This window comes from Mobula birostris, chromosome 4 (genome assembly GCF_030028105.1).
Source record: "Mobula birostris isolate sMobBir1 chromosome 4, sMobBir1.hap1, whole genome shotgun sequence".
Lineage (NCBI taxonomy): Eukaryota > Metazoa > Chordata > Chondrichthyes > Myliobatiformes > Myliobatidae > Mobula > Mobula birostris.
Genome location: NC_092373.1, coordinates 166869618 through 166892875, shown reverse-complemented (window position 1 = coordinate 166892875; position 23258 = coordinate 166869618). Strand labels below are relative to the sequence as shown.

Sequence of the window (23258 nt, the reverse complement as noted above, 5' to 3'; positions counted from 1 at the left end):
CCTCCCACTCTTCTCAACTCCTGTAAGCAACTCCCTCCACACATTCCTTCACTTGCATCTGGAGGCTTCTCACCCAAAGTAGCTCTTGGCCCCCACCATCCCCCCAACCTAACACAGAGTCACGGCACACCACAGAAAATGGCTCTTAAGCTGATTGCTGCACACAGACTTTTCTGTTTATCTGCACTGATGCCATTTTTCCCCCACAAGGCCAGATCCTTCTGTGCCTTACCTATTTAAGTGTCTATCTAAATGCTGTTAAACATAGGTATAAAATCTGATTCCAGTGAATTTCTGATACTAAACACCACCGTGTAAAAAAAACTTCCCCTCAGTTCCTTTCAAGTTCCACCCACCTCTTTACTTCCAATTAAAGTTCCATTTCAAAATACATTTATTATCCAAGTATGTATACAGAATACATTTGGTTTCAGAAAGACAACATTTTCTTTTTGCAAAGTACTATTCATTTCTACGATACTGTCCTCCTGACAAAGCCAGCATTTATTCCCCATCCCTAAATACCCTTCCATGTGTGGTCATGAGCCAGCACCTCAAACCGCTGCGATCCTTCTGGTGAAGGTGCCCCCACTGCACTGACGGGGAGGGTGTTCCAGGATTTCTTTAGTAAAGAGGAAAGTAGGTCAAGGTCGTGGTTGACTTGGAAGAGAGCTGTGAGTGATGGCATGCCCATCTGCTGCCTAGTTCTTCTTGGTGTACGTAGGTTGGTGCCCTGAGACAAAGGTATCACCCTGCTGATTTATTTTCCTTTTCTAGAGGTACAGAACAGTAACAACCCCTCAGGCCCAACGAGCCCGTGCTGCCTCATTGCACCCTTGTAACCACTTCACCTGCCAACCTGTACATCTCTGGAGTGTGGGAGGAAACTGGAACACCCAGAGGAAACCCCACTTTCCTACGATGTTAATCTTATGTAGCAGATAATAATCAATAAGTGCTTTCAGCAGGTATTGGTTGTAGTAAAGAAGAGGGTTGTAGGACAGAAGAAGCCTAACATCATGAATGGCTGTGATGCCTCACTCCTTGATGAGCCCAACACCTTCTATGAAAGGGAGAATAAAACTACACCTGTGCAAATCCCTGATGAGCCTGTGATCTCCGTCTCGGAGGCCAACGTCGTAACATCTTTACAGAAAGTGAACCCTCACAAAGCGTCAGGCCCTAGAAGGTCACTGAAAAACTGTGCCAACCAACTGGCGGGAGTATTCAAGCACATCTTAAACCTCTCACAGCTGCAGTTGGGGGTTCCCACCTGCTCCAAAAGAGAGGACAATCATACCAATGCCCAAAAACAGCAGGGTGAACTGCCCCAAGTTGCACTCATAACTCCTGTGATGGAGTGCTTTGAGAGGTTGGTCACGGCCGGAATCAACTCCTGTCTAAACAATGACCTGCACTTGCTGCAACTTGCCTATTGTCACAATCGGTTCACAGCGGATGCACACTCACTGGCTCGCCACTTGGCCTTGAATCAGTGGAACAATAGTAATACATACATCCAGCTGTTGCTCATTCATTGCAGCTCTGTGTTCAACACAATTATACCATCAATTCTGTTCAACAAGCTCCAAAAGCTGGCCTCTGGACCTCCCCCTGGAAATGTATCCTCAACTTCCTCACTGGGAGACCACAGTCTGTGTTTTCTGGAAATAATATCTCCTGCTCAATGACAATCAACAATGGAGCACCTCAAGGCAGTGTGCTTAGACCACTGCTCTACTTTCTCTACATCCATGATTACATGGCTAGGCACAGCTCAAGCGCCAGCTGTAAGGTTGCTGATGGCACAACTGTCATTGGTAGAATTTCAGATGGTGATGAGGCGGCGCGCAGGAGCGAGATACAGTAGATCAGCTGCTTGTATCACAGCTACAACCTTGCACTCAACATCAGTAAGACCAAGGAATTTATTGTGGACTTCAGGGAGTCAAGGGAACACACACCAGTACTTATCGAGGGATCAGAAGTGGAAAGGGTGAGCAGTTTCAAGTTCCTGTATGTCAACGTCTCTGAAAATCTTATCCTGGGCTCAACATTTTGATGCAATCAAAAAGAAGATATGACAGTGGTATATTTCATTAGGAGTTTGAGGAGAATTGCTATGTCACGAAAGACACTCGCAAATTTCTACAGGTGTACCATGGGGGGCATTCTAACTGGCTGCATCACCGTTTGCTATGGAGAGCCATTGCACGGGATCAGGAAAAGAGGCAGAACATTGTGAACTCCATCAGCTTCCTCACGGGCACGAGCATCCTCAGCATGCAGGACGCCTTCAAAAGGCGATGCTTCAAAAAGGCGGCATCCATCATTAAAGACCCCCGTCACCCAGAACATGCCCTCTTCTCATTGCTACCATCAAGGAGGTGGTGCAGGAGCCTGAAGACACACACTCAACATATCTATCAGGAGCAGCTTCTTCCCTTCTGCTGTCAGACCTGTCAGAGAAGATCATGGCTAAACTAGCAACTGTCAGTGAATGAACTAGGCTCCCCAGACTTTGAGATAAAATTCCAACAGACAGCATGCTAGAAGCCAGCAATAAAACACTACTCACTTCACAATGTTTGAACTGTTATTTAAGTATGGATCTGAGCCATTATTATTATATCATATGGTAAGGTATTTTTCTTTTTTTTTCTTTTTTTTAAACCAACCAGCTCATTTTGGTAGTGGGAGTAGATTTTTTAAATAAAATACAATTATTTTATTCTACTTCATTTCATAATTCAATCTTTTTTTTTATCCATGATTGTTTTGGAATATGGAATACTGTGATCATATTACTGTGATTTAAATGTAATGTAATTCATATTATTTACTTGTATCCTTATGAATTTTGTATTTGTATTCATGTAATTAACACAATATCAATAAAAATATTGAAAAAGAAACACTACTCACCACTGCAACCTCCAACATAACTGATATATGCATCGGCAGCAGCAGTGGGCTGTAAAATGAATGACAGTGGAGAGTTCTGTCATAACCCTCCCTGGAGACAACAGTTGGAAGCCAAGATGAAAACCACAAGGGCGGAGGTCAGCAGACTTGAGGCTGATTTATACTTCTTCGTCAATGCGACGCCGTAAGTACTGCGTCGCTGCAAACCCTACGCAGAGCCGACGCGGATCCCTATGCCCGAGCCTGACACACACCTCTCCCAAAATGTAACTGCAAGTCGCGGCAACGCAGACCGCAACAGCTGTGATTGGTCCGCTTGGTAGCATCGCATTTCATCCTACGCTGCAATAGCTTCCCATTGGGCAACTGAAGGGCAGGGAAGGAACTCTGGCTGCAATGCTTTCCATAAAGCTTTACAGACCTCCGAAATCACGGAGGACACATTTCGCTTTTACGAGAAAAGACGCTCGCTTCTTGTTTACCCTGAGAAAGACTACCATGACCATGAAGCCTTGCACGGGCAGATGTGTGCGCATGTGTGATGTGCACGAATTGCAGAGCAACACAGCCACACCAATGCACAAGTATAAATGCTCACAATAGCCAATCAGGCCACTTGCGTAGGTTACCGTGTCGAGTTAATGTAGAAGTATAAATCAGGCTTTACTGAGCTGCAGAAAGGTGTGAAGATCAAAGACTCATCTTGGTTGCTATGGAAGTACAGAGGTATGTACATAGCCGAAGCCCTGGAAGCCGTCAAGCAACATTAACAGCTCTGGTTACCAGGTGACAGACTAAGGATGCAGAGGTCAAGCGAATAAATCCACTCTTCGCCAAAGAACCAGGAAAAGTATTCACACAGTTCCAGAGTAACAACGTGCCAGAAGCTGAACCAACCAAAACAGCAACTGAGGAGCACTGGACGAGTATGTGGGAGAAAGAAGCATCACATAACACCAGTGCTTGCTGGCTGAAAGATCTACTAGTAAGCCTCTGCAATCTCCCAGAGGAAGAAACAGTCACCCTCAGAGCAGTAGATGCCAGCAACAGGTAGCAAGTAGGGTAACTGGACATCACCAGGGCCTGATATGATCCACGCCTATTGGCTGAAGAAACCAACAGCATTACAAACATGGCTGGCAGTTCAAATGAACCAGCTGCTTGACGCAGGCTCCCACTCTGATTGGCTAACCAAGGAAGGACAGTACTCATAGTGAAGGATCCTCACAAGGAAGCAATACCATCAAACCACTGGCCTAAAACCTGCCTATCAGCAACATACAAGCTCCTATAAGGCATCATAGCCACCAAGCTGTAGGAACATAAGTGAAAATTCCTGAGCCCTGCTCATCGGGGGATTGGTAATGGAACCAGGGGCTCCAATCACCAATGACTTGTAGACACAGCAGTCATGTGAGACTCCAAGACCAGGCAAACCAACCTCAGCACAGCCTGGATTGACTAACAGAAAACATACGACTCAATGCCCCACACGTGGATCCTGGAATGTCTGCCTCTGTACAAGGTCAACAGACACTAAGGACTTTCATCAAGAACTCAATGGGCCATTAGAGGACAATGCTAGAAGGTAACTCAAAGCCAATAGCACAAGCGATGATCAGATGCGGAATATACCAGGGTGATGCACTATCCCCACTGCTGCTCTGCATAGGCTTGAACCCTCTCAGCCAGATCATCTCAAAGAATGGATATGGGTACAGGTTAAGAGTGGAGTGACCATCATCCACATCATCCATCATGACGTATGCCAGAAATGAAACAGACATTAACTCACTAATCCACCTGACAAGGGTGTACAGCAGAGACACTGGGTTGTTATTTTGACTGGAAAAGTGTAACTGGATGGTAGTGAAAAGAGGAAAACTCATCAAGACTGAAGGAGCTGAGTTACCTGAAGGCCACATACCGGATGGACAGGACAGCTACAAATACCTGGGGATCATGCACGTGCTTGGAAGCCACGATGAGGACACAAGGAAAGTTGCAATATCCAAGTACCTCTAAAGAGTGAGACAGGTCCTAAAACACCAGCTAAATGGGAAGAGCAAGATCAGAGGCATCAACACATTCTCCCTACCAGTCATCAGATACTCAGCCGCAATAGTGCGCTAGCTAAGGAATGAAATGGAAGCTGCTGACATCAAATGGAAACTACTAACATTATATGTAGGATTCCATCCAAAGTCCACTGTCAAGTGACTGTACACCTGCTGGAATGAAAGAGGCTGGGGACTTGGAACTGGCAAGGCCACAGTCCTGGAAGAAATGCGAAACATCGATGAGTATGTCAGGAAGATGGCCCCCAAGGATAACCTGCTAGGAGAAAACATCAGACAGCAAGCAGAGGATATGGAAATGGAAGTAGGTGAAGCAGAACCAGGGGACCAGAGGCCATGGCGGGACAAGCCATTGCACGGGATGTCAGATATCAGAAGTGGCTGACATATGAATGTCCTAGCAATGTCTGGAAATGGCATGGATGAGGGACAGCACAGAGAGACTACTCATGGCTGAACAAGAACGGGCGTTGAGCACAACAGCAATAGAAGCGGGGGTCTATCACAACTGACAAGACCCAGGATGCAAACTGTGCAGGGAATCTTGTGAAACTATCCAGAACATTGTCAAAGGTTGCAAGACGCAGGCAGGGACAGCATACACTGAACAGCACAACCAAGTTGCGGGAATTGTGCTGAGTATAGATTGGACACTCCCAAGTCCAAACAAGAAACACAAAAGAAGGTAGTGGAGAATGACAGAGCTAAGATCCTGTGGGACTTCCAAACATAGACTGAGAAGCAGGTTGCCAAACAACCAGACATAGTAATACTGGACAAAAAACAGAAGAACGCAATGGTAATAGATGTGGCAATCCTGAATGACAGTAACATCAGGAAGAAAGAATATGAGAAGCTGGAGAAATACCAGAGCTTGAAAGAGCAGACAGAATGGATGTGGAAGGTCAAAGCTAGAGTAATCTTGGTGACGATAAGAGCCCTTGGAGCTGTGACACTTGGACTGGGAGAGTGGCTCCAACAAATGCTAGGAACAACATCTGAGATCTCGGTCCAGAAGAGCACCTAACTAAGAATAGCAAGGATACTGCACCAAACCCTCAAGCTCTCAAGCCTCTGAAGAAGACCTGAATATGAGGGAAAAGTATACATACACATGACACATAAGGGGTGAGAAATAAATAAATATATCTTATTACAAATTATAGTTTTTGTTATGTATTGCAATGCATTACTGCCACAAGACAACAGATTTCATGACATATGCCAGTGATATTAAATCTGATCCTGATTCTGCTCGTCCACCCTCAGAAGAACACTGTGCCCCACAGTGAGTCAGGAACAGTACATCTCTTTTGATTGGCTTAGTTGCTTTGTAATTGCTTTCAGTCTAAGCTATCACAAGTTGCTGAAAATTCCAAGTTGTTGTATCGTGCCTTCCCAGCGCTGACAACATCTCTATGAGGCACTGCATTATGAAGGAAGCATCTATTATTCAGGATGTCCACCATATGCACCTTGCCCCCTTCTTGATGCTACTGTCAGGCAGGAGGTATGGAAGCCTGAAGTTCTACAAGATTCAGGAACGACTACTTTTCTACATCCATTAGGTTTTTGAAACTACCTGCACAAGTTGAATCTTTGGATTCTAAATGTTATCAATCATCTCATGTCCTTGATTTTTTTAAATATAGATATATATTTGAAGATACAGCACATTAACAGGCCCTTCCAGTCCAGTAGGCCATCACAGCCCAATTACAACCATGTGACAAGTGAACCTACTACCCCTTATGTCTTTGGGTCATGGGAGGAAGCAGGCACACCTGGAGGAAACCCATGAGGTCAAGGGGAGAACATATAAACAATTTCCAAACGGCGGTGAAATTGAACAAGGATCACTGGAGCAGTAATAGTGCTACTTTATTGTTGCACTACTGTGCTACACAAAAGATTATGTCTAAATATAGAAACATAGAAAACCTACAGCATAATACAGGCCCTTCGGCCCACAAAGTTGTGCCGAACATGTCCCTACCTTAGAGATTACTAGGCTTACCTATAGTCCTCTATTTTTCTAAGCTCCATGTACCTACCCAAAAGTCTCTTAAAAGACCCTATCGTATCCACCTCCTCCACCATTGCCGGCAGCCCATTCCACGCACTCACCACTCTCTGCGTAAAAAACTTACCCCTGACATCTCCTCTGTATCTACTCCCCAGCACCCTAAACCTGTGTCCTCTTGTGGCAACCATTTCAGCCCTGGGAAAAAGCCTCTGACTATCCACATGATCAATGCCTCTCATCATCTTATACACCTCTATCAGGTCACCTCTCATTCTCTGTCGCCCCAAAGAGAAAAGGCTGCGTTCACTCAACCTATTCTCTTAAGGCATGCTCCCCAATCCAGGCAACATCCTTGTAAATCTCCTCTGCACCCTTTCTATGGCTTCCACATCGTTCCTGTTGTGAGGCGACCAGAACTGAGCACAGTACTCCAACTGGGGTCTGACCAGGGTTCTATATCTCTCGGCTCCTAAATTCAATTCCATGATTGAAGGCCAATACATCGCATGCCTTCTTAACCACAGAGTCAAACTGCGCAGCTGCTTTGAGCATCCTATGGACTCAGACCCCAAGATCCCTCTGATCCTCCACACTGCCAAGAGTCTTACCATTAATACTATATTCCGCCATCATATTTGACCTACCAAAATGAACTACTTCACACTTATCTAGGTTGAACTCCTTCTGCCACTTCTCAACCCAATTTTACATCCTATCAATGTCCCGCTGTAACCTCTGACAGCCCTCCACACTATCCACAACACCTCCATTCTTTGTGTCATCAGCAAACATATTAACCCATCCCTCCACTTCCTCATCCAGGTCATTTATAAAAATCACGAAGAGTAAGGGTCCCAGAACAGATCCCTGAGGCACTCCACTGGTGACCAACCTCCATGCAGAGTATGACCTGTATACAACCACTCTTTGCCTTCTGTGGGCAAGCCAGTTCTGGATCCACAAAGCAATGTCCCCTTGGATCCCATGCCTCCTTACTTTCTCAATAAGCCTTGTATGGGGTACCTTATCAAACACCTTGCTAAAATCCATATACACTACATCTACTGCTCTTCCTTCATCAATGTGTTTAGTCACATCCTCAAAAAATTCAATCAGGCTCGTCAGACACGACCTGCCCTTGACAAAGCCATGCTGACTATTCCTAATCATATTATACCTCTCAAAATGTTCATAAATCCTGCCTCTCAAGATCTTCTCCATCAACTTACCAACCACTGAGGTAAGGCTCACTGGTCTATAATTTCCTGGGCTATCTCTACTCCCTTTCTTGAATAAAGGAACAATATCCACAACCCTCCAATCCTCCGGAACCTCTCTCGTCCCCATTGATGATGCAAAGATCATCACCAGAGACTCAGCAATCTCCTCGCTCACCTCCCACAGTAGCCTGCGGTACATCTCATCCAGTCCCAGCAACTTATCCAACTTATCCAACTTGATGCTTTCCAAACACACGTGTGTCTACTTGTGAGTATGAAACCGATTCACTTTATTCAGGTCTGAAACATCTAATTAATGTTTTGATCTCATTAACTTCAATTGAATGCGACAGTCACTGTTTTTTCTTGCAAGGGAGGGGCTGAGGATATGATGGTACTGTCATTGTTTTTTGTGAGGGAGGGGTTTGGGGGGTGTGGACAGTCTGTTAGTTTATTGTGCGAGGGAAGAGCAGGGGGTTTGAGGTTTGTGAGTTTTGTTTACTTTTCTTTTTTGTGTCGGGGGGGTGGTGGATGATGGATGATGGTGTTTCTCTCCAACAACCCCCATGGTTTTCTGTATTTTGTGGCTATCTGGAGAAGACATATATCAGAGTTATATTGTACTTGCATACTTTGACAATATAAATGGACCTTCGAAGCAGTATGCTTAAGTTGTTATTCCTGTTTTGCTCAAGTGATCCAGGACCAACTTCTATTTGATACTTTATCTGCAGGTTCAGTCAGTAAAGCTCAAAAAATAAAAATAAGTGGCAAAAGAATCAGTAGCAACATGAGGAGAAAGTTTTTTTGAGATGATAAAATGCTAAGAATTCAAATACACTATACTTTCGTGAAGCATTGGATACAGATTTATTGGGGGAAATACCAAAATTACAAGTCACATTACTATGAGCTAAACTAAATCCTATATTACAGGTACAGACTGAAAAAGGAAGAAAATAAATTTACAAGAAAAGATGCCTGCTGTAGTTCAAATAGCATAATTGTATAATTTAATCACATTTCCGAGCAGTCTGATAATAGGAGCACTGATCAGTAGATCTAAAATGGATTTTGCATAAAGCTAAAAAGATATTGATGAAGTCAGCAGCATTGACAGATGAACAAAAGGTTTAAGTTTTGAAATTCTAACCTCATTCTCTTGCCAGTCCAACCCCCAACTCAGAGAATAATTTCCTCTCTAATGAATGGACTGAGGCTTCTTATCTCCCACAGCAGAAATGAATTCCTACCAAATTCAAATCTGTTAAGAAACTCGTTGCTGTAAATGATTAGCTGCTGTAATCAGAAAATTACAACACAAAATTCACACAGCATATCTCACTATCTCCCTCTCTCACTCTACCCTCATGTGACAGAAATTCCACTTAACCATTTAAGTACAACATTACTCCATTTTTCCTGCAGACACAGTGGGAAGCAATGGACATGAGAAGGAGAAGAGGTCTGCATGCTTGCTTATTAACTGTTATAACTGAAGGGGAGGGGTGTAAGAAGGGACTTGATAATTTCAAAAATCAAAGATTCTTTGCAGAACTAAATTAGTGGAAACGTAGGTAATTTAAATAAACATTGAATTCTGTTATAGGATTAACAGTATGTCACCCTTGTCTAAGCTGATGGAGCTACAGGAGTAATCCAATTTTTTTAATATAAATTATGGATACAAAGATAGGTAGTCAGAATATTTTCCCTAGGGTAAAAAAGTCAAACATCAGCAGACATGCTTTCAGGTAGCTTAGGTAGATTGACAGACAATGCAATAGCCACCGATCCACATACTGTCCTTAGACATCTGGAAAAGAAAAATGCTTATGTGAGAATGCAGTTCTTGTACTACAGTTCAGCATTCAATACCATAATTCCATCCAGGCTCAACAGGCAGCTTGGATACCTTGACCTTGACCCTGCCTTGTAAATCTGTATCCTGGATTTCCTGTCAGATCACCGGCAGGTGATAAAAGTGGGCTCCCTCACCTGCACACCTCTGACTCAGGGCTGTATACTGAAGTCCCCTCCTCTACTCCCTGTGTACCCATGACTGTGTCGCCACCCACAGTTCTAATCTGCTAATTAAATTTGCCGACAACACTACATTGATTGGTCTTATCTCAAAACAATAAGGAGGTGGTCTACAAGGAAGAAGTCATCTCTCTGACACAGTGGTGTCAAGAAAACAACCTCTCCCTCAATGTTGCAAAAACAAAGGAGCTGGTTGTGGATTGCAGTTCTGGGGTTGAGAGGGTAAACAGCTTTAAGTTCCTCGGCGTTCACATCACCGAGGACCTCACAACAGCGCCTCTTTCACCTCAGATGGTTGAGGAAGTTTGGTATTGTCCCCCAAATCATAAGGACTTTCTACAGAGGCACAATTGAGAGCATCCTGACTGGCTGCATCACTGTCTGGTATGGGAGCTGTACCTCCCTTAATCGTAGGACTCTACAGAGAGTGGTGCAGCCAACCCAGCGCATCTGCAGTTGTGAACTTCCCATGATTCAGGACATGTACAAGGACAAGTGTGAGAAAAGGACCCGTAAGATCACCGGGGACCCGAGTCACCTCAACCACAATCTATTCCAGCTGCTACCACCCAGGAAACGGTACCACAGCATAAAAACCAGGACCAACAGGCTCAGAAACAGCTTCTTCCACCAGGCCATCAGACTGATTGACTCATGTGGACTTGCATGTATTTCTATGTTACATTGACTGTTCTATTTATTATAAAGTATTATAAGTTACTATGATTGCATGTTGCACACTTAGACAGAGATGAGACTTAAAAATGTTTACTCCTCATATATGGGAAGGATGTAAGAAAAAAGGTCAATTCAATAGGAGGAGGAAAGCTTAAAAGTGACATGAGGGCACATTTTTTTCTAACATGGAGAGAGGTGGATGCTTGACATGGATTACTCCTGGAAACAGGTAGTTTGGTTCAGTTTAAATGGGTTTTAGATAGACACGTGCATATATGAAGGGAATGGAGGGATATGGAAGGTGCACAGGAGGACATTTAATATCAACTGTCATCAAGATTGGCACAACATTGTGGGAACAGCTCTCCACTGCTGTACTATTCTTTGTTCATAACTCTGCATTCAACTCTTTCTGTGATAGCCTCTCCTGAGTGTATGTTATTCTGTTAACAATAGCCTCTTCTACTTTCTCTCTCGGTAATTCCCCCTATATATTCCCAATCTCTTCATATTGACCCCCTCTCCCAGGATCAAGGGTGACTTATTTCCATTTCACTGTTGGAGGTTATAAGTTGACTGACAAGGCCAATGTCAGATCCACAGATTTTGATACAGCCGGCGTAGGGAGTTATTGGCTTCGGGTAGGGAGTTGACTAGTTTGTGAGGAGGTGCAATATGTCCACTGCTTATGCTGAGCTTCTGTGTGCTCCCAATGCATGGACTCAAGTTTCTCCTCTTCGAATGATCATGGACCAATAATTCACTTTTCAGGGAGGTTTTAAGACCATTCTTTGAAACTGTTACAGCTATATAGGACCCTGGTCAGGCCCCACTTGGAGTACTGTGCTCAGTTCTGGTCACCTCACTACAGGAAGGATGTGGAAACTATAGAAAGGGTGCAGAGGAGATTTACAAGGATGTTGCCTGGATTGGGGAGCATGCCTGATGAGAATAAGTTGAGTGAACTCAGCCTTTTCTCCTTGGAGTGACGGAGGATGAGACATGAACTGATAGGAGTGTATAAGATGATGACAGGCATTGATTGTGTGGATAGTCAGAGGTTTTTCCTCAGGGCTGAAATGGCTAACACAAGGGGGCACCGTTTTAAGGTGCTTGTATGGAGGTATAGAGGAGACGTCAGGGGTAAGTTTTTTTATGCATAGAGTGGTGAGTGTGTGGAATGGGCTGCCGGCAACGGTGGTGGAGGCGGATACGATAGGGTCTTTTAAGATACTCCTGGATAGGTACATGGAGCTTTGAAAAATAGAGGGCTATGGGTAACCTTAGGTAATTTCTAAGTTAGTACATGTTCGGCACAGCATTGTGGGCCGAAGGGCCTGTATTGTGCTGTAGGTTTTCTATATTTCTCTGTTTTTCCTCAACCCTTCTGGAAATGCTTCACCATGGTAAAGTTTACAAAGGGTTATGTGTTTCAGAGGTCTGATACCGGGAATGAAAATAATATGACCCACCCACTGTAGTTGACTGAGTACAACTGAGACCTCACGGCCGGGGATGTTCACCTGGGAGAGAAAGTTGTCATTAATTTTCTTATCCTGCCAGTGTAGAGGATATTGCACAGGTAGCATTGGTGGTATCCTTCCAGTGCATTGAGATAGGTAATTAAAGTTTTGGAAGAGATCACTGCTGCCCAGTAGACCATGTGTTTTGAGGTCTTGATCATGCCAGTAGCTCTACTTCACAAGGAGTTTGAGGAGATTTGGAAATTTCTATGCAGTGGAAAGCATTCTGACTGGTTGTATGAACCGTCAAAGCACAGGATCAGAAAGGCCGTGGAGGATTGTCGATACAGCCAGCTCCATCACAGGTGCAACACACCCTACCATCAAGGATACCTTGTTAAGGTGATGCCTCCAGGAAACAACAACAGCAAGGACCCTTGATGTCTGGGACATGCCCTCTTATCATTACAGCCATCAGAAACCCAAAGGCACACTGTAAATGATTCAGGAACAGCTTCCTCTCCTATGTCAACAGATTTCTGAAAGGTCCATGAAGAGTACCACACTATTTCTTTATTTTGCACTATTTATTTTTAGTAATTTACAGTAATTTATATCTTTGTACTGCACTGCTGCCACAAAACAACAATAAGACAGCAATCATAAACTTGGATCTAATTCTGATTCTGAAAGCAAACGTTACAATCACTGGTGCATTGAAGGGGATGGTAAATTGATTGCCTCTGCTGAGAGAGGGTTCAGGTGACATGGAAGGGTCTTATCAGAATCCTTGATTTTTGAAAGGAAGCTTTTTACAATAGATCGTGTTGGCTGTGCAAGACAAAGGCTTTGTGGTGAAAGACAGCAGCCTAAGGCCCTGCTGTAACTAGATGCTGAAAGGGTAGATCCTATGGAAAATCCTCTTATAATATCAAGGACAGTATCATGCAAAGAGGCCACATGAGTGGCAATGGTGCTTTGTACACCAAATTAGTGATTGGTGCCACTCCCTGCACCTCTCTTAGAGTCATTGCATAGTGAATATCAGGTCCTGAAGACTGGATCCTCCCATTGCCTCCAAATGGATGCATCCACACTAAAAATTAATGAGGCGACTCCAGAGAGAGTGGGAGGCCACAGTTGAGAATGATCGCAGTGATGACTTTCCTTGCAGCAGAGAGCAGGGATCTCCAATTGTAATTAATGCAATCAGATTTGCTTCCTTTCTTGAAGATGATCATGTTCATCTTGAGTATAAATAAAGAAATTGTGAATATAACTGAAGTTCCTTCTGGCCTAGTTTTAGAACATCAGCTGGGATACACATGCTTCCGAGGCCCTGAGGCTTTTTAGTTTAGAAATGGCTTACTGTCTCAATAGCCTTTTTATGATCTCTATCCCTTAACAGTCTCCTCAATAGTTCCTTGACACTCCGAATAATTACCCCTCCATTTCCTCTCTGTCAATAATATTCCCCTTTACTTTCTCATCAATAGCTTCTTCTATTCTCTGTCCTTAATTCTACACCAAATTATCTCCAAAATTAAGCTGCTGAAGTTGTGTAAAGAGAATTGAAAAGAAAATCCAAACCAAATCAAGTTTAATTATCATTCAACCATAATAGATACAGTGAATGAAATAGCTTTTCTCTGGGACCAAGATGAAAACCAAACATTCAAAACAGCCAGCGAGGAAGCATATTCACATGAAAAAGAACATGTATGTAGTCCAAGACCCACAGTGACACATCCCGCAGTTGATAGTACAGTCTCCTGACAGTGCGTAGATAGAATAGTACAGCACATTACAGGCCCTTCGGCCCACAATGTTGTGCCAACCCTCAAACCCTGCCTCCCATGCACACAATCCAGCCTGTAATTCCACTGTACGAACACGGGAGGCCAGCACCAACAGGAGAGGCCAGGCCCCTGCCAAGCGCGGACGCCACGCTTCACCACCTCTGGCACTTCCTCCCTTGGACTGCAGCAGGAGGCAAGCCCGTGGCTTGAGGCATTGTCCTCGCTACAACCAAGGCTACACAGCTTCCATGTTGTCTGTCGTGCCATCAGACAAGGGTAACAGGCCTGCTGCAACTTACACTATCACTGCCTAACAGAGTCTTGTAATCGCAAGTGAAATGTCCAAGACAATCTCCCATGGTTACACTGCAAGCCGCCTTTGTTCCCCAACTCTGATGCCTACGTGTGGCAAGCAGCAATGCGGTCTGCAGCCGGGTAAGCTTGTCGAAACCCAAAATGGCTCCTCCGACATTCCGGTGGGCACTTCCAGTATCCTGACCAGTTTCTTTCCCAACATTTCAGCCAGCTCTTTTCCCAACATCCCGGTCAGCACATTCAACACCCCAGCTGTCTCTGCAGCTGACACAATACCAGCTACTCTGATCAACGACCAGCTCGCTGATGGAGTAGCCCTGCAGTACCCGAAGTTCTTGGAGTACAATTGTCAGGCAATCATAAAAAATACATTTAGCAAAGGAAAAAGCACCTTTGGTTGGCCCCTGAAAGCCTGCTACACACAAACTCGCCTCCATTTTACCGGAAGTCCTTAACTGAGTTTCATAATTAATGTTTTTTTTTCCCTTCAAAAAACACAGATTTATTTTTCTTTCTCCACACTCACTTTAGACTTATTATTAGCCAAGAGCATCACGAGTAGACAGGGTGGAGAAAAAATTATTTAGCCGTTGTCCTTCATCATTCAGAGTGTTGATTATGGATATTATGGTGCAATTGCCTAAGTCTTCAGCGAGGACTGTGTACAGTTTTGGTTAGTTTTCAAAAGTAAAGATGTGGTTAAATTGGAAAGAGTGCAGAGAAAATTTACAAGGATGTGCCAGGATTAGAGGGCTTGAGTTAAAGAGAAAGACTGGCCAGGTTTAATCTTAATCCCTTGGAACATAAGTGAATGAAGGGCGACTTCACAGAATTCTTTTTTTAATTAAGAGACGAATAGATAAGGTGGACAGTAATAGACTTTTCCCTCATTGCAAAGGAGTTTAAAACTGGTCAGCATAGGTTTAGGATGAGTGGAGAAAACGTTTACACACAGAGGGTGTTGAGTACAGTATATGGAACAAGCTGACAGAAAAAGTGATTGAGATAGGTTCAGTAGGATCATTTAAGAACCACTTGGAGGGATAGGGCTCAGAGGGGTATGTACCAAATGTAGGTGATGTTTGGAATGGACTCAGTGGGCTGAGAGGCCTGCAGCTTAATGTGAAAAAGACTAAGGAGCTGGTGGTAGACCTAAGGAGAGCTAAGGCACTGGTGACCCCTGTTTCCATCCAGGGGGTCAGTGTGGACATGGTGGAGGATTACAAATACCTGGAGATATGAATTGACAATAAACTGGACTAGTCAAAGAACACTGAGGCTTTCGACAAGAAGGGTCAGAGCCGTCTCTATTTCCTGAGGGGACTGAGGTCCTTTAACATCTGCCAGACGATGCTGAGGATGTTCTACGAGTTTGTGGTGGCCAGTGCGATCAGGTTTGCTGTTGTGAGCTGGGGCAGCAGGCTGAGGGTAGCAGACACCAACAGAATCAACAAACTCATTCGTAAGGCTAGTGTTGTTGTGGGGATGGAACTGGACTCTCTCATGGTGGTGTCTGAAAAAAGAGGATGCTATCTAAGTTGCATGCTATCTCGGACAATGTCTCCCATCCACTACGTAATGTACTGGTTGGGCACAGGAGTACATTCAGCCAGAGACTCATTCCACCAAGATGCAACACAGAGTGTCATAGAAAGTCATTCCTGCCTGTGGCCATCAAACTTTACAACTCTTCCCTTGGAGGGTCAGACACCCTGAGCCAATAGGCTAGTCCTGGACTTATTTCCTCGCATAATTTACATATTACTATTTAATTATTTATGGTTTTATTACTATTTAATTATTTATGGTGCAACTGTAACAAAAATCAATTTCCCCCGGGATCAATAAAGTATGACTATGACTGTCAGAGCTGTATTACTCTATTACTCTATGAACCATTCTAAATCCAATCACTTACTATAATTATTCTCACATAAATATAGGTAAATATTAACTATATGTTTTTTTTCCATCTGCTGCCTCTCTACCTCTCCTTATAAACTCAGGCAAAATCAAAAAGGCTTCAGGAAATGAGAATTCAAATTACAAATTATGAAAATCTGACAAATACCAGTATTTCCACCAAAGTCTGACGTTTTTCATTTTAGTCTGATAATTGTCTTCAGTGAGTATTTTCAGCTAGTGTCAAGTTCAATAACCAGAGAATGATCCGAGGAAAGGAGACAGCTTTGGCTAATCAATATTCTTACAAAAGGGCTCTCTGCAATTAGACCCACTCGTTGCTTGCTTCCCCTTGTGAAAGGCAAGTACCTTCCCAGTTATTTCAGGCAATGACTTCTAAATCGTAACAACTCATCACTTCAAACAGCAAATCATCTCATCCAAAGCCTAAAACTATGAGAGAAAGGGGAAGGAGTAGACATTTCATATCATCAAGTTTGCTCTTCCATTCCATGAGATCATGGCTAATCTTCTACCTCAACATCATCTTCCTGTTGTGTATCCAGTATTACATACCTCAAGGAGATCTTGTGACTTTCTTGTGAGAATGATGTAATGGTCCTTTGAAGGTCTCCTGATGTAATTTTCCCGCTGATGTGAGGTCACATGATGACATGTTCACCACGGGTATAAAAGGGAAGACCCCTGGTGACGCAGTTAGTTTTCCAGCTAGAACGTTAGTCAGTGTCTCCGTTCCGTTGCGTATTTGTTTTATGACGCAGTTTCATTTTTAAAACGGAGTGTTACATTCTATTGTAAGGTACAATAGTGCTGGATTGGCAGTTTACCCATTTCTGCTAGATCTGTCGATGTACCTTTTCAGTAGTATTGGAGAGTGAAGACTTTATCGAAGTACAGGATATGAAGGATTAAGAGAAGTCAGTAATGTTTGGCAGTTTAATAAAGGATCGGCCTTATTGAGTATTCATTTAAGAAGTAGCGACCTGCATTGAAGATAACTCCTGCCAAAAGAGTAAGGTAGTTCATGCAGGATTTGCTCGCCAGAAGAAAAGTCAGTTGTTTTAAACCATTTATTTCCTTCAACGTAAATCCTTTTGGACAGAACCAGCAGGAAAGTCGCGTCTATGAAGAAATCCTTCTCCAGAGAAGGCTCTCCCAATTGAATGTATAAATCTGTTGGACTTTCGAATTTACCATTTTAAGAACTGTATTTGACTTTACCGCTTTAAGAACTGTTTCTGCATTTATTAACCAGTACCGAGTGGCAATTTGTTGAATGGCCGCATAGCGGTTAACTTCCAGTTAAGGTCTTTGATTGTTTTTTTTATTGTTAATCCATGTTTAATAAATGTTTGGTTGTTTTTATATAACCTGACTTGATTGATACTCATTGTTGCTGGTTACGTAACACCATATCTATTGGTTCCCCTAATATGCAGAAATCTGTCCATCTCACTTTTAAATACAGTCAATAAGTGAGTCTCCACAGCTTCCAAGGCTGAGAATTCCAAAGATTCATAATCCATTTTATTTTTCCAATTACATTCAATCTATTTTCTCTGTCCCTTCTAGCACTAGTACTATTTTTAACCTGTCTCCAAGAGACAGTGCTTAAGAAGGTGGCATCCATCGCTAAGGATCCTTACCATCCAGGACATACCCTCTTTTCACCACGACTATCGGGGAGGAAGTAATGGTGTGTGAAAATCCACATTCAATGATTCAGGCAATGATTCCCCTCTCCCCTCAGATTTTTGATTGGTTCTTAAACCCAATCTCATTATTCCTTTTCTTTGCATTATTTATTTTAGTAATTTAAAATAACTTTGTGTCTCTCTGGTACAGGGCCGGCTGGTGGCGTAGTGGCATCAGCGCCGGACTTCGGAGCGAAGGCTCCCAAGTTCAAATCCAGCCGGCTCCCTTGCACACTTGCCATCCGTGCTGGGTTGAGCGTCGAGCCAGCAACTCGGCCTCGTAAAAATAAGAAAGCCCGTTAAAAAAACGCCGTCATGACGGCGTCCCGATGACTCCACTCAGAGTTAAGGGCTTTCTTCTTCTTCTTCAGTGGTACAGCTGCCACAAAATGACAAATTTCACATCATAAATGTCACTGTTAATAAATAGAATCTGATGCTGATCTCAAGGCTCTTTATTATTTTGAGCCCACAAATTTCCTCCTTTGAGAAAACAAGCCAAACCTTTTCAAGTGCCAGGTCCTGCCACTCTTGATACCATTTGGCTAAACCAGCTTGGTGCCTTCCCTGTATTCTTCTGGAAGTTTACTGCTCTGAAATGAACTTAGGTCATTAATATCTTTACTGTTGGATCAAAGTGGTGTTGCTTTAAATTCAGTCATTGAAGCAGCTGTATTTTCACATATTTCATGGTAGCAGTTAATGTTTAGCAGTTTAGACTAATTGCTTTCCAACAGCAGTGAAGAGATCAAGGTTAAAAAATGTATTTGTCATTTTCCCATTACAAATGGCACTGAACAAGTCTCGTATATTTCATTAGTTGAAAAGTGCTTTTAGAAGTCAAGAAACAGACATGAAAGATGTTTATCTTACTTTGTAGTTTATTTATTGAGAGTTGTTAGATTTTTTTATATTTGATTAATTAGCAAAACTTAAATTCCACAAGGTAGAGTTTTCTTTCCTTATACATTATTTATTAAGTATTGTCAGCTGTGATCTTACAATTCTGTCAGCTAGAGCTGGATAGATAGTTATGTGATATAAGCAGGCAAGCTGCTCAACAAGTACAGATATGGTAGCTTGAAGACTTCCTAATTTATGTCATTGATCTCAAAGCCTCTGGAGAGCATCTCAGGAGATTCACAGTGTCCTCTTTGACCTCCAATATCTGCAAAGATATTAACAGTCCTGGTGCCCTACAAGGCTGCATCTTCATCCCCCTACTCTAATGTCTGTCTATTCATGTCCATCTGACTGAATTCCCTCCATCTCCATTTACAAGTTTGGTACCTCTATAGTGGGTCACAACTCAATGACGTTGAATACAGGGAGCAGACTGACAGGCCAGTTTCATGATGGCAAGACAACAAAGTTTTCCTCAATGTCAGTAAAACAAAAGAGCAGGTCATTGACTTCAGGACAGACGATGTACCCTATCTGTATCACTGGTGCTGAGGTGCAGATGGTTGAAAACTTACCTTCCTGTGCGTAACTATCACCAACCATCAGTCTGGCTCAGTAACGTGTATACTATGGACAAGAAAGCATGCCAATGCCTTTACTTCCTTGGAAGCTTAAGGAAATTCAGTAGAATGCCAATGATACTCACCAATTTTTACAGATGCATCATAGAAAGCATCCTATGTGGATGCATAACTCAAGGGATTCTGCAGGTGCTGGATATCCAAACCAACAAAAACCCACAAAATACCAGAAGAACTCAGCAGGTCAGGCAGCATCAATGGAGAGAATAAGCAGTCGACAATGAAGGGTCTCGGATCAAATGTCGACTGCTTATTCCACTCCACAGATGCTGCCAGACCTGCTGAATTCCTCCAGCATTTTCTATATGGATGCATCACAGTTTGCTATGGCAACTATGCTATCCAAGCCCACAAGAAATTGCAGAGAACTGTGAACACAGCCCAGACCAGCATGCAAACCAACCTCCCCTCCACTGAATCTGTCTACACTTCTCACTACCTCAATGCAAGTAGGAGAGGAAAACACCTGCTGACAAAAGACTTTTCTGAACATACAATACAAGACGGAGGAACAGAACCTCATACCCAACTAGACACAGGACAGGTTTTTGTACTCAACCATGAAGCAAGCCTTCCTGGAGACACGCATGGATCTGCCAGCAGGTATCTCCATAACCGGACTAGTGGAAACTCTGGTTACTGCCTTGCTCTGTAAGTTGTTGAAAGGTCTCAATTTCTTATTAAATCTTTCATCTCTAAATTTAAAAATATGCCCTCTAGCTTTTGATTCCCCAACTCCAGACAAAAGACCACTTACACTCCCTATGGCCCTCGTGACTTTATATATTTCTGTGATCACTTCTCAGCCTCCTACACTCCAAGGAGTCGATGTCCATGCTGCATAACCCCATAACTCAAAATCTGGGATGAAACCAGATAATAATGTAATAGAACAGGTGACCACATGTTTGGTCAAAGTGATAAGGGTTTAAGGATCTACATGAAGGAAGAGAGATGGCCAGACAAACTAAATGAGATAACTATGCCTACGGCCATGGGGTGCATCCGTCACTAAAAGGGCAATAAAAATTAAGGACATAAAAGCCAGGGTGAAGATGGTTAAAAAATATTCAGGGTTTATGAGGCTGGAAGAGATAGAGGAGTGGAAGCATAAGACAGAGTAGAAATGGCTGAATGTTTTAAATTGATATTAATGCTGGAGTATAGATTGGTCCTACCTGTTGAATGAGATGTTCCGTGGCATTTCTCTTGCTTCATCATTGGGACAGAGTTAGTGCTAGCTAATATACAAGTCTTCCCAGTGGAAGGATCCATCAGCTCTAATCCATTGTCAGTTGAGAACATATCATGAGAAACAGAAGCAATTTCCTCAGCAATAGGGTTGTTCACTTGCTTCGGAGTGTCAACATCACACGTTTCCTTTGATTCCAAACTGCCAACCATCCGTGGACTTCCTTCAGTTTCAGGCATTCCTTTGGAATAGCGAGATTGGATTTTGAGGACCTCCAGGCTTGAAAGCTGTGCTGTTTCTTCGTGAAAGCTGCATTCTGCATACGACACAACTTGAGCAGGCAAGCTGGGAGAGTCCACACAGGTAGGGACAACAGCAGTGTCAAACAAAGAAATGTCGTGATTCGGATCAGCAGAGACTAATACTTCCTTATCAGCCTCAGAGACCGAGTCTGCGGACATTGGCACAAATTCTGATGGGGTTAGTATCGTGGTATTGTCGCTCGAAAGCAGAGGTGAATGCAACGAACCTTCTGTGTTCTCGACCTGCAGATACTTTGAGGACTCTTCAATTACAGGTCGCCTTAATGTATCTAGGTTGGCTTCTGGTGACACCTTGGGCTGATCTGCCGGTGTTACTGACGGACTCCGTGCAACATTCTTCGAAAGCTTATAGTGCGTGGAAAAGGATTTGGGAAGTAGTTTTCTGCTGGAGTGCTTGACGGAATGTTTGCTATGGTCATCAGGGAAACCAGAGTCATCCCCCTCATCAATGCTGGATCTCCCAGAGCTAATACAATTCATGAAGACATTTTTGTTGTGAGACGGGTCCTTCCCTTTGTCAAAGTCCTCAGTCATCGACCTGGTGATCCTTTTGCTCCGTGTAACACTTAACCCAAATGAATGGCGCATCTTGGTTTTGCCGTTCTCATCAGCATTCTCCTTTCGACTCGACCCATCCAGACACTGGACACCATTAGGGAGATTCAAATTGGAATCACGGGCTTCCACCCGGTGCTCCTGAGTCTTTTTGGAATGGAAGGCAATGGATGGAGTGCGGAAGATGCTCCTCCGTTTGCCCACACTGCTGGAGCTGGAGTTGGTGCTGGATGGAGAGGAGGTGTGGACTCCATTGGTGACAGATGATGGAGAAGATGGAAGGGAATCGCGTCTTTTCGAAGTGCTCCGTCGGAAGATGGGTAATCTGGAGACCAGAGTAGAGCGCCTAGGTCCCGCGTCCCCCATCAGCACTGTCTCGCAAGCAGCAGACTCTGTCAAACTGTAGCCCCTGTTAACCTATGCAAAAAGAGAAAAAGATAATATTTAGTGCACCAAAATATTTTTTTAGGAATTAGAAATTTCCTCAGTAAGTTGCTTCTTCAAGTTAGGATACTGTAAAATACCAAGTATTGGATTCTACCTTTCTTTATATTTATTCATTAGATAAAAGTGAAGAAAATAGATGAAAAGCCAACATTTATTGTTTATCCATTATTGAACTTGAACGAGAGTCATAGATTAATGCTGCATGGAAACAAGCGCTTTGGTCCATCTCATCCATATTGGCCTAGGTGAATACCTGAGCTGGTCTCATTTTCCTCCATTTGGTCCTTATCCCTCTAAACCAGGGCTTCGCAACCTGGGGTCCATGGACCCCTCAGTTAATGGAAGGGGTCCATGGCATAAAAAGGTTGGGAACCCCTGCTCTAAACTATTCCAATTCATGCCCCAATTCAAATGCCTTTTAAAAGCCATAATTGTATCTGCCTCTACCATTTCCTCTGGCAGCTCATTCCACTTATGCACCGTTCAGTGTGGGGAAAAAAATTGCACCTCGGGTTACTTTTCAGCCTCTTCCCTCTCACTGCAAACGAAAACCCTTTAGTTTTCGACTTCCCTACTCCTGAAAAGTACAGAGGCTATTCATCTCATGGATGTTCCTCATGATTTTATAAACCTCTATAAAGTCACCCCTCAACCTCCAACACCCCAGGAAGAAAAAAGTCTGAGCCTATCTAATTTCCCCTTATTAAACAAGCCCTCCAGTACTGATAACAGCCTCACTATTTTTTTTTTTGCATCCTCTCCGGTGTAGTTACATCCTTGCTATTGTAGGATTATATTATTCTACTATACTCAATATTCTGACCAATAAAGCCAAGCATACAAAACACCTTTTCCACCGCCTTGCCTAACCGAGCTGCCACACTCAAGAGCATGCATATCTGCATTGCTAGGTCTCTGTTCTGCAGCACTCTCCAGGGTTCTGTCACTCACTATACAAGCTCTGCCCTGGTTTGTCTTACCATGTGCAATACTTCTCATCTACATGAATTAAACTGAGTGCTATTCCAGGCTA

The 23258-nt window shown here is 43.3% G+C and overlaps 1 protein-coding gene across 3 annotated transcripts in view; it reads right to left on the bottom strand.

Annotated features, from left to right (window-relative positions):
* ccser1 (coiled-coil serine-rich protein 1) overlaps positions 1-23258 on the bottom strand; it is a 1437348-nt gene that overhangs the window by 1213406 nt on the left and 200684 nt on the right. For all 3 annotated transcript variants that reach the window (XM_072256433.1, XM_072256434.1, XM_072256435.1), the window contains exon 2: positions 20887-22195. In XM_072256433.1, coding sequence (XP_072112534.1) covers positions 20887-22144 — 1258 coding nt within the window. In that variant the 5' untranslated portion in view covers positions 22145-22195. The remainder of the gene's footprint in view (positions 1-20886; positions 22196-23258) is intronic.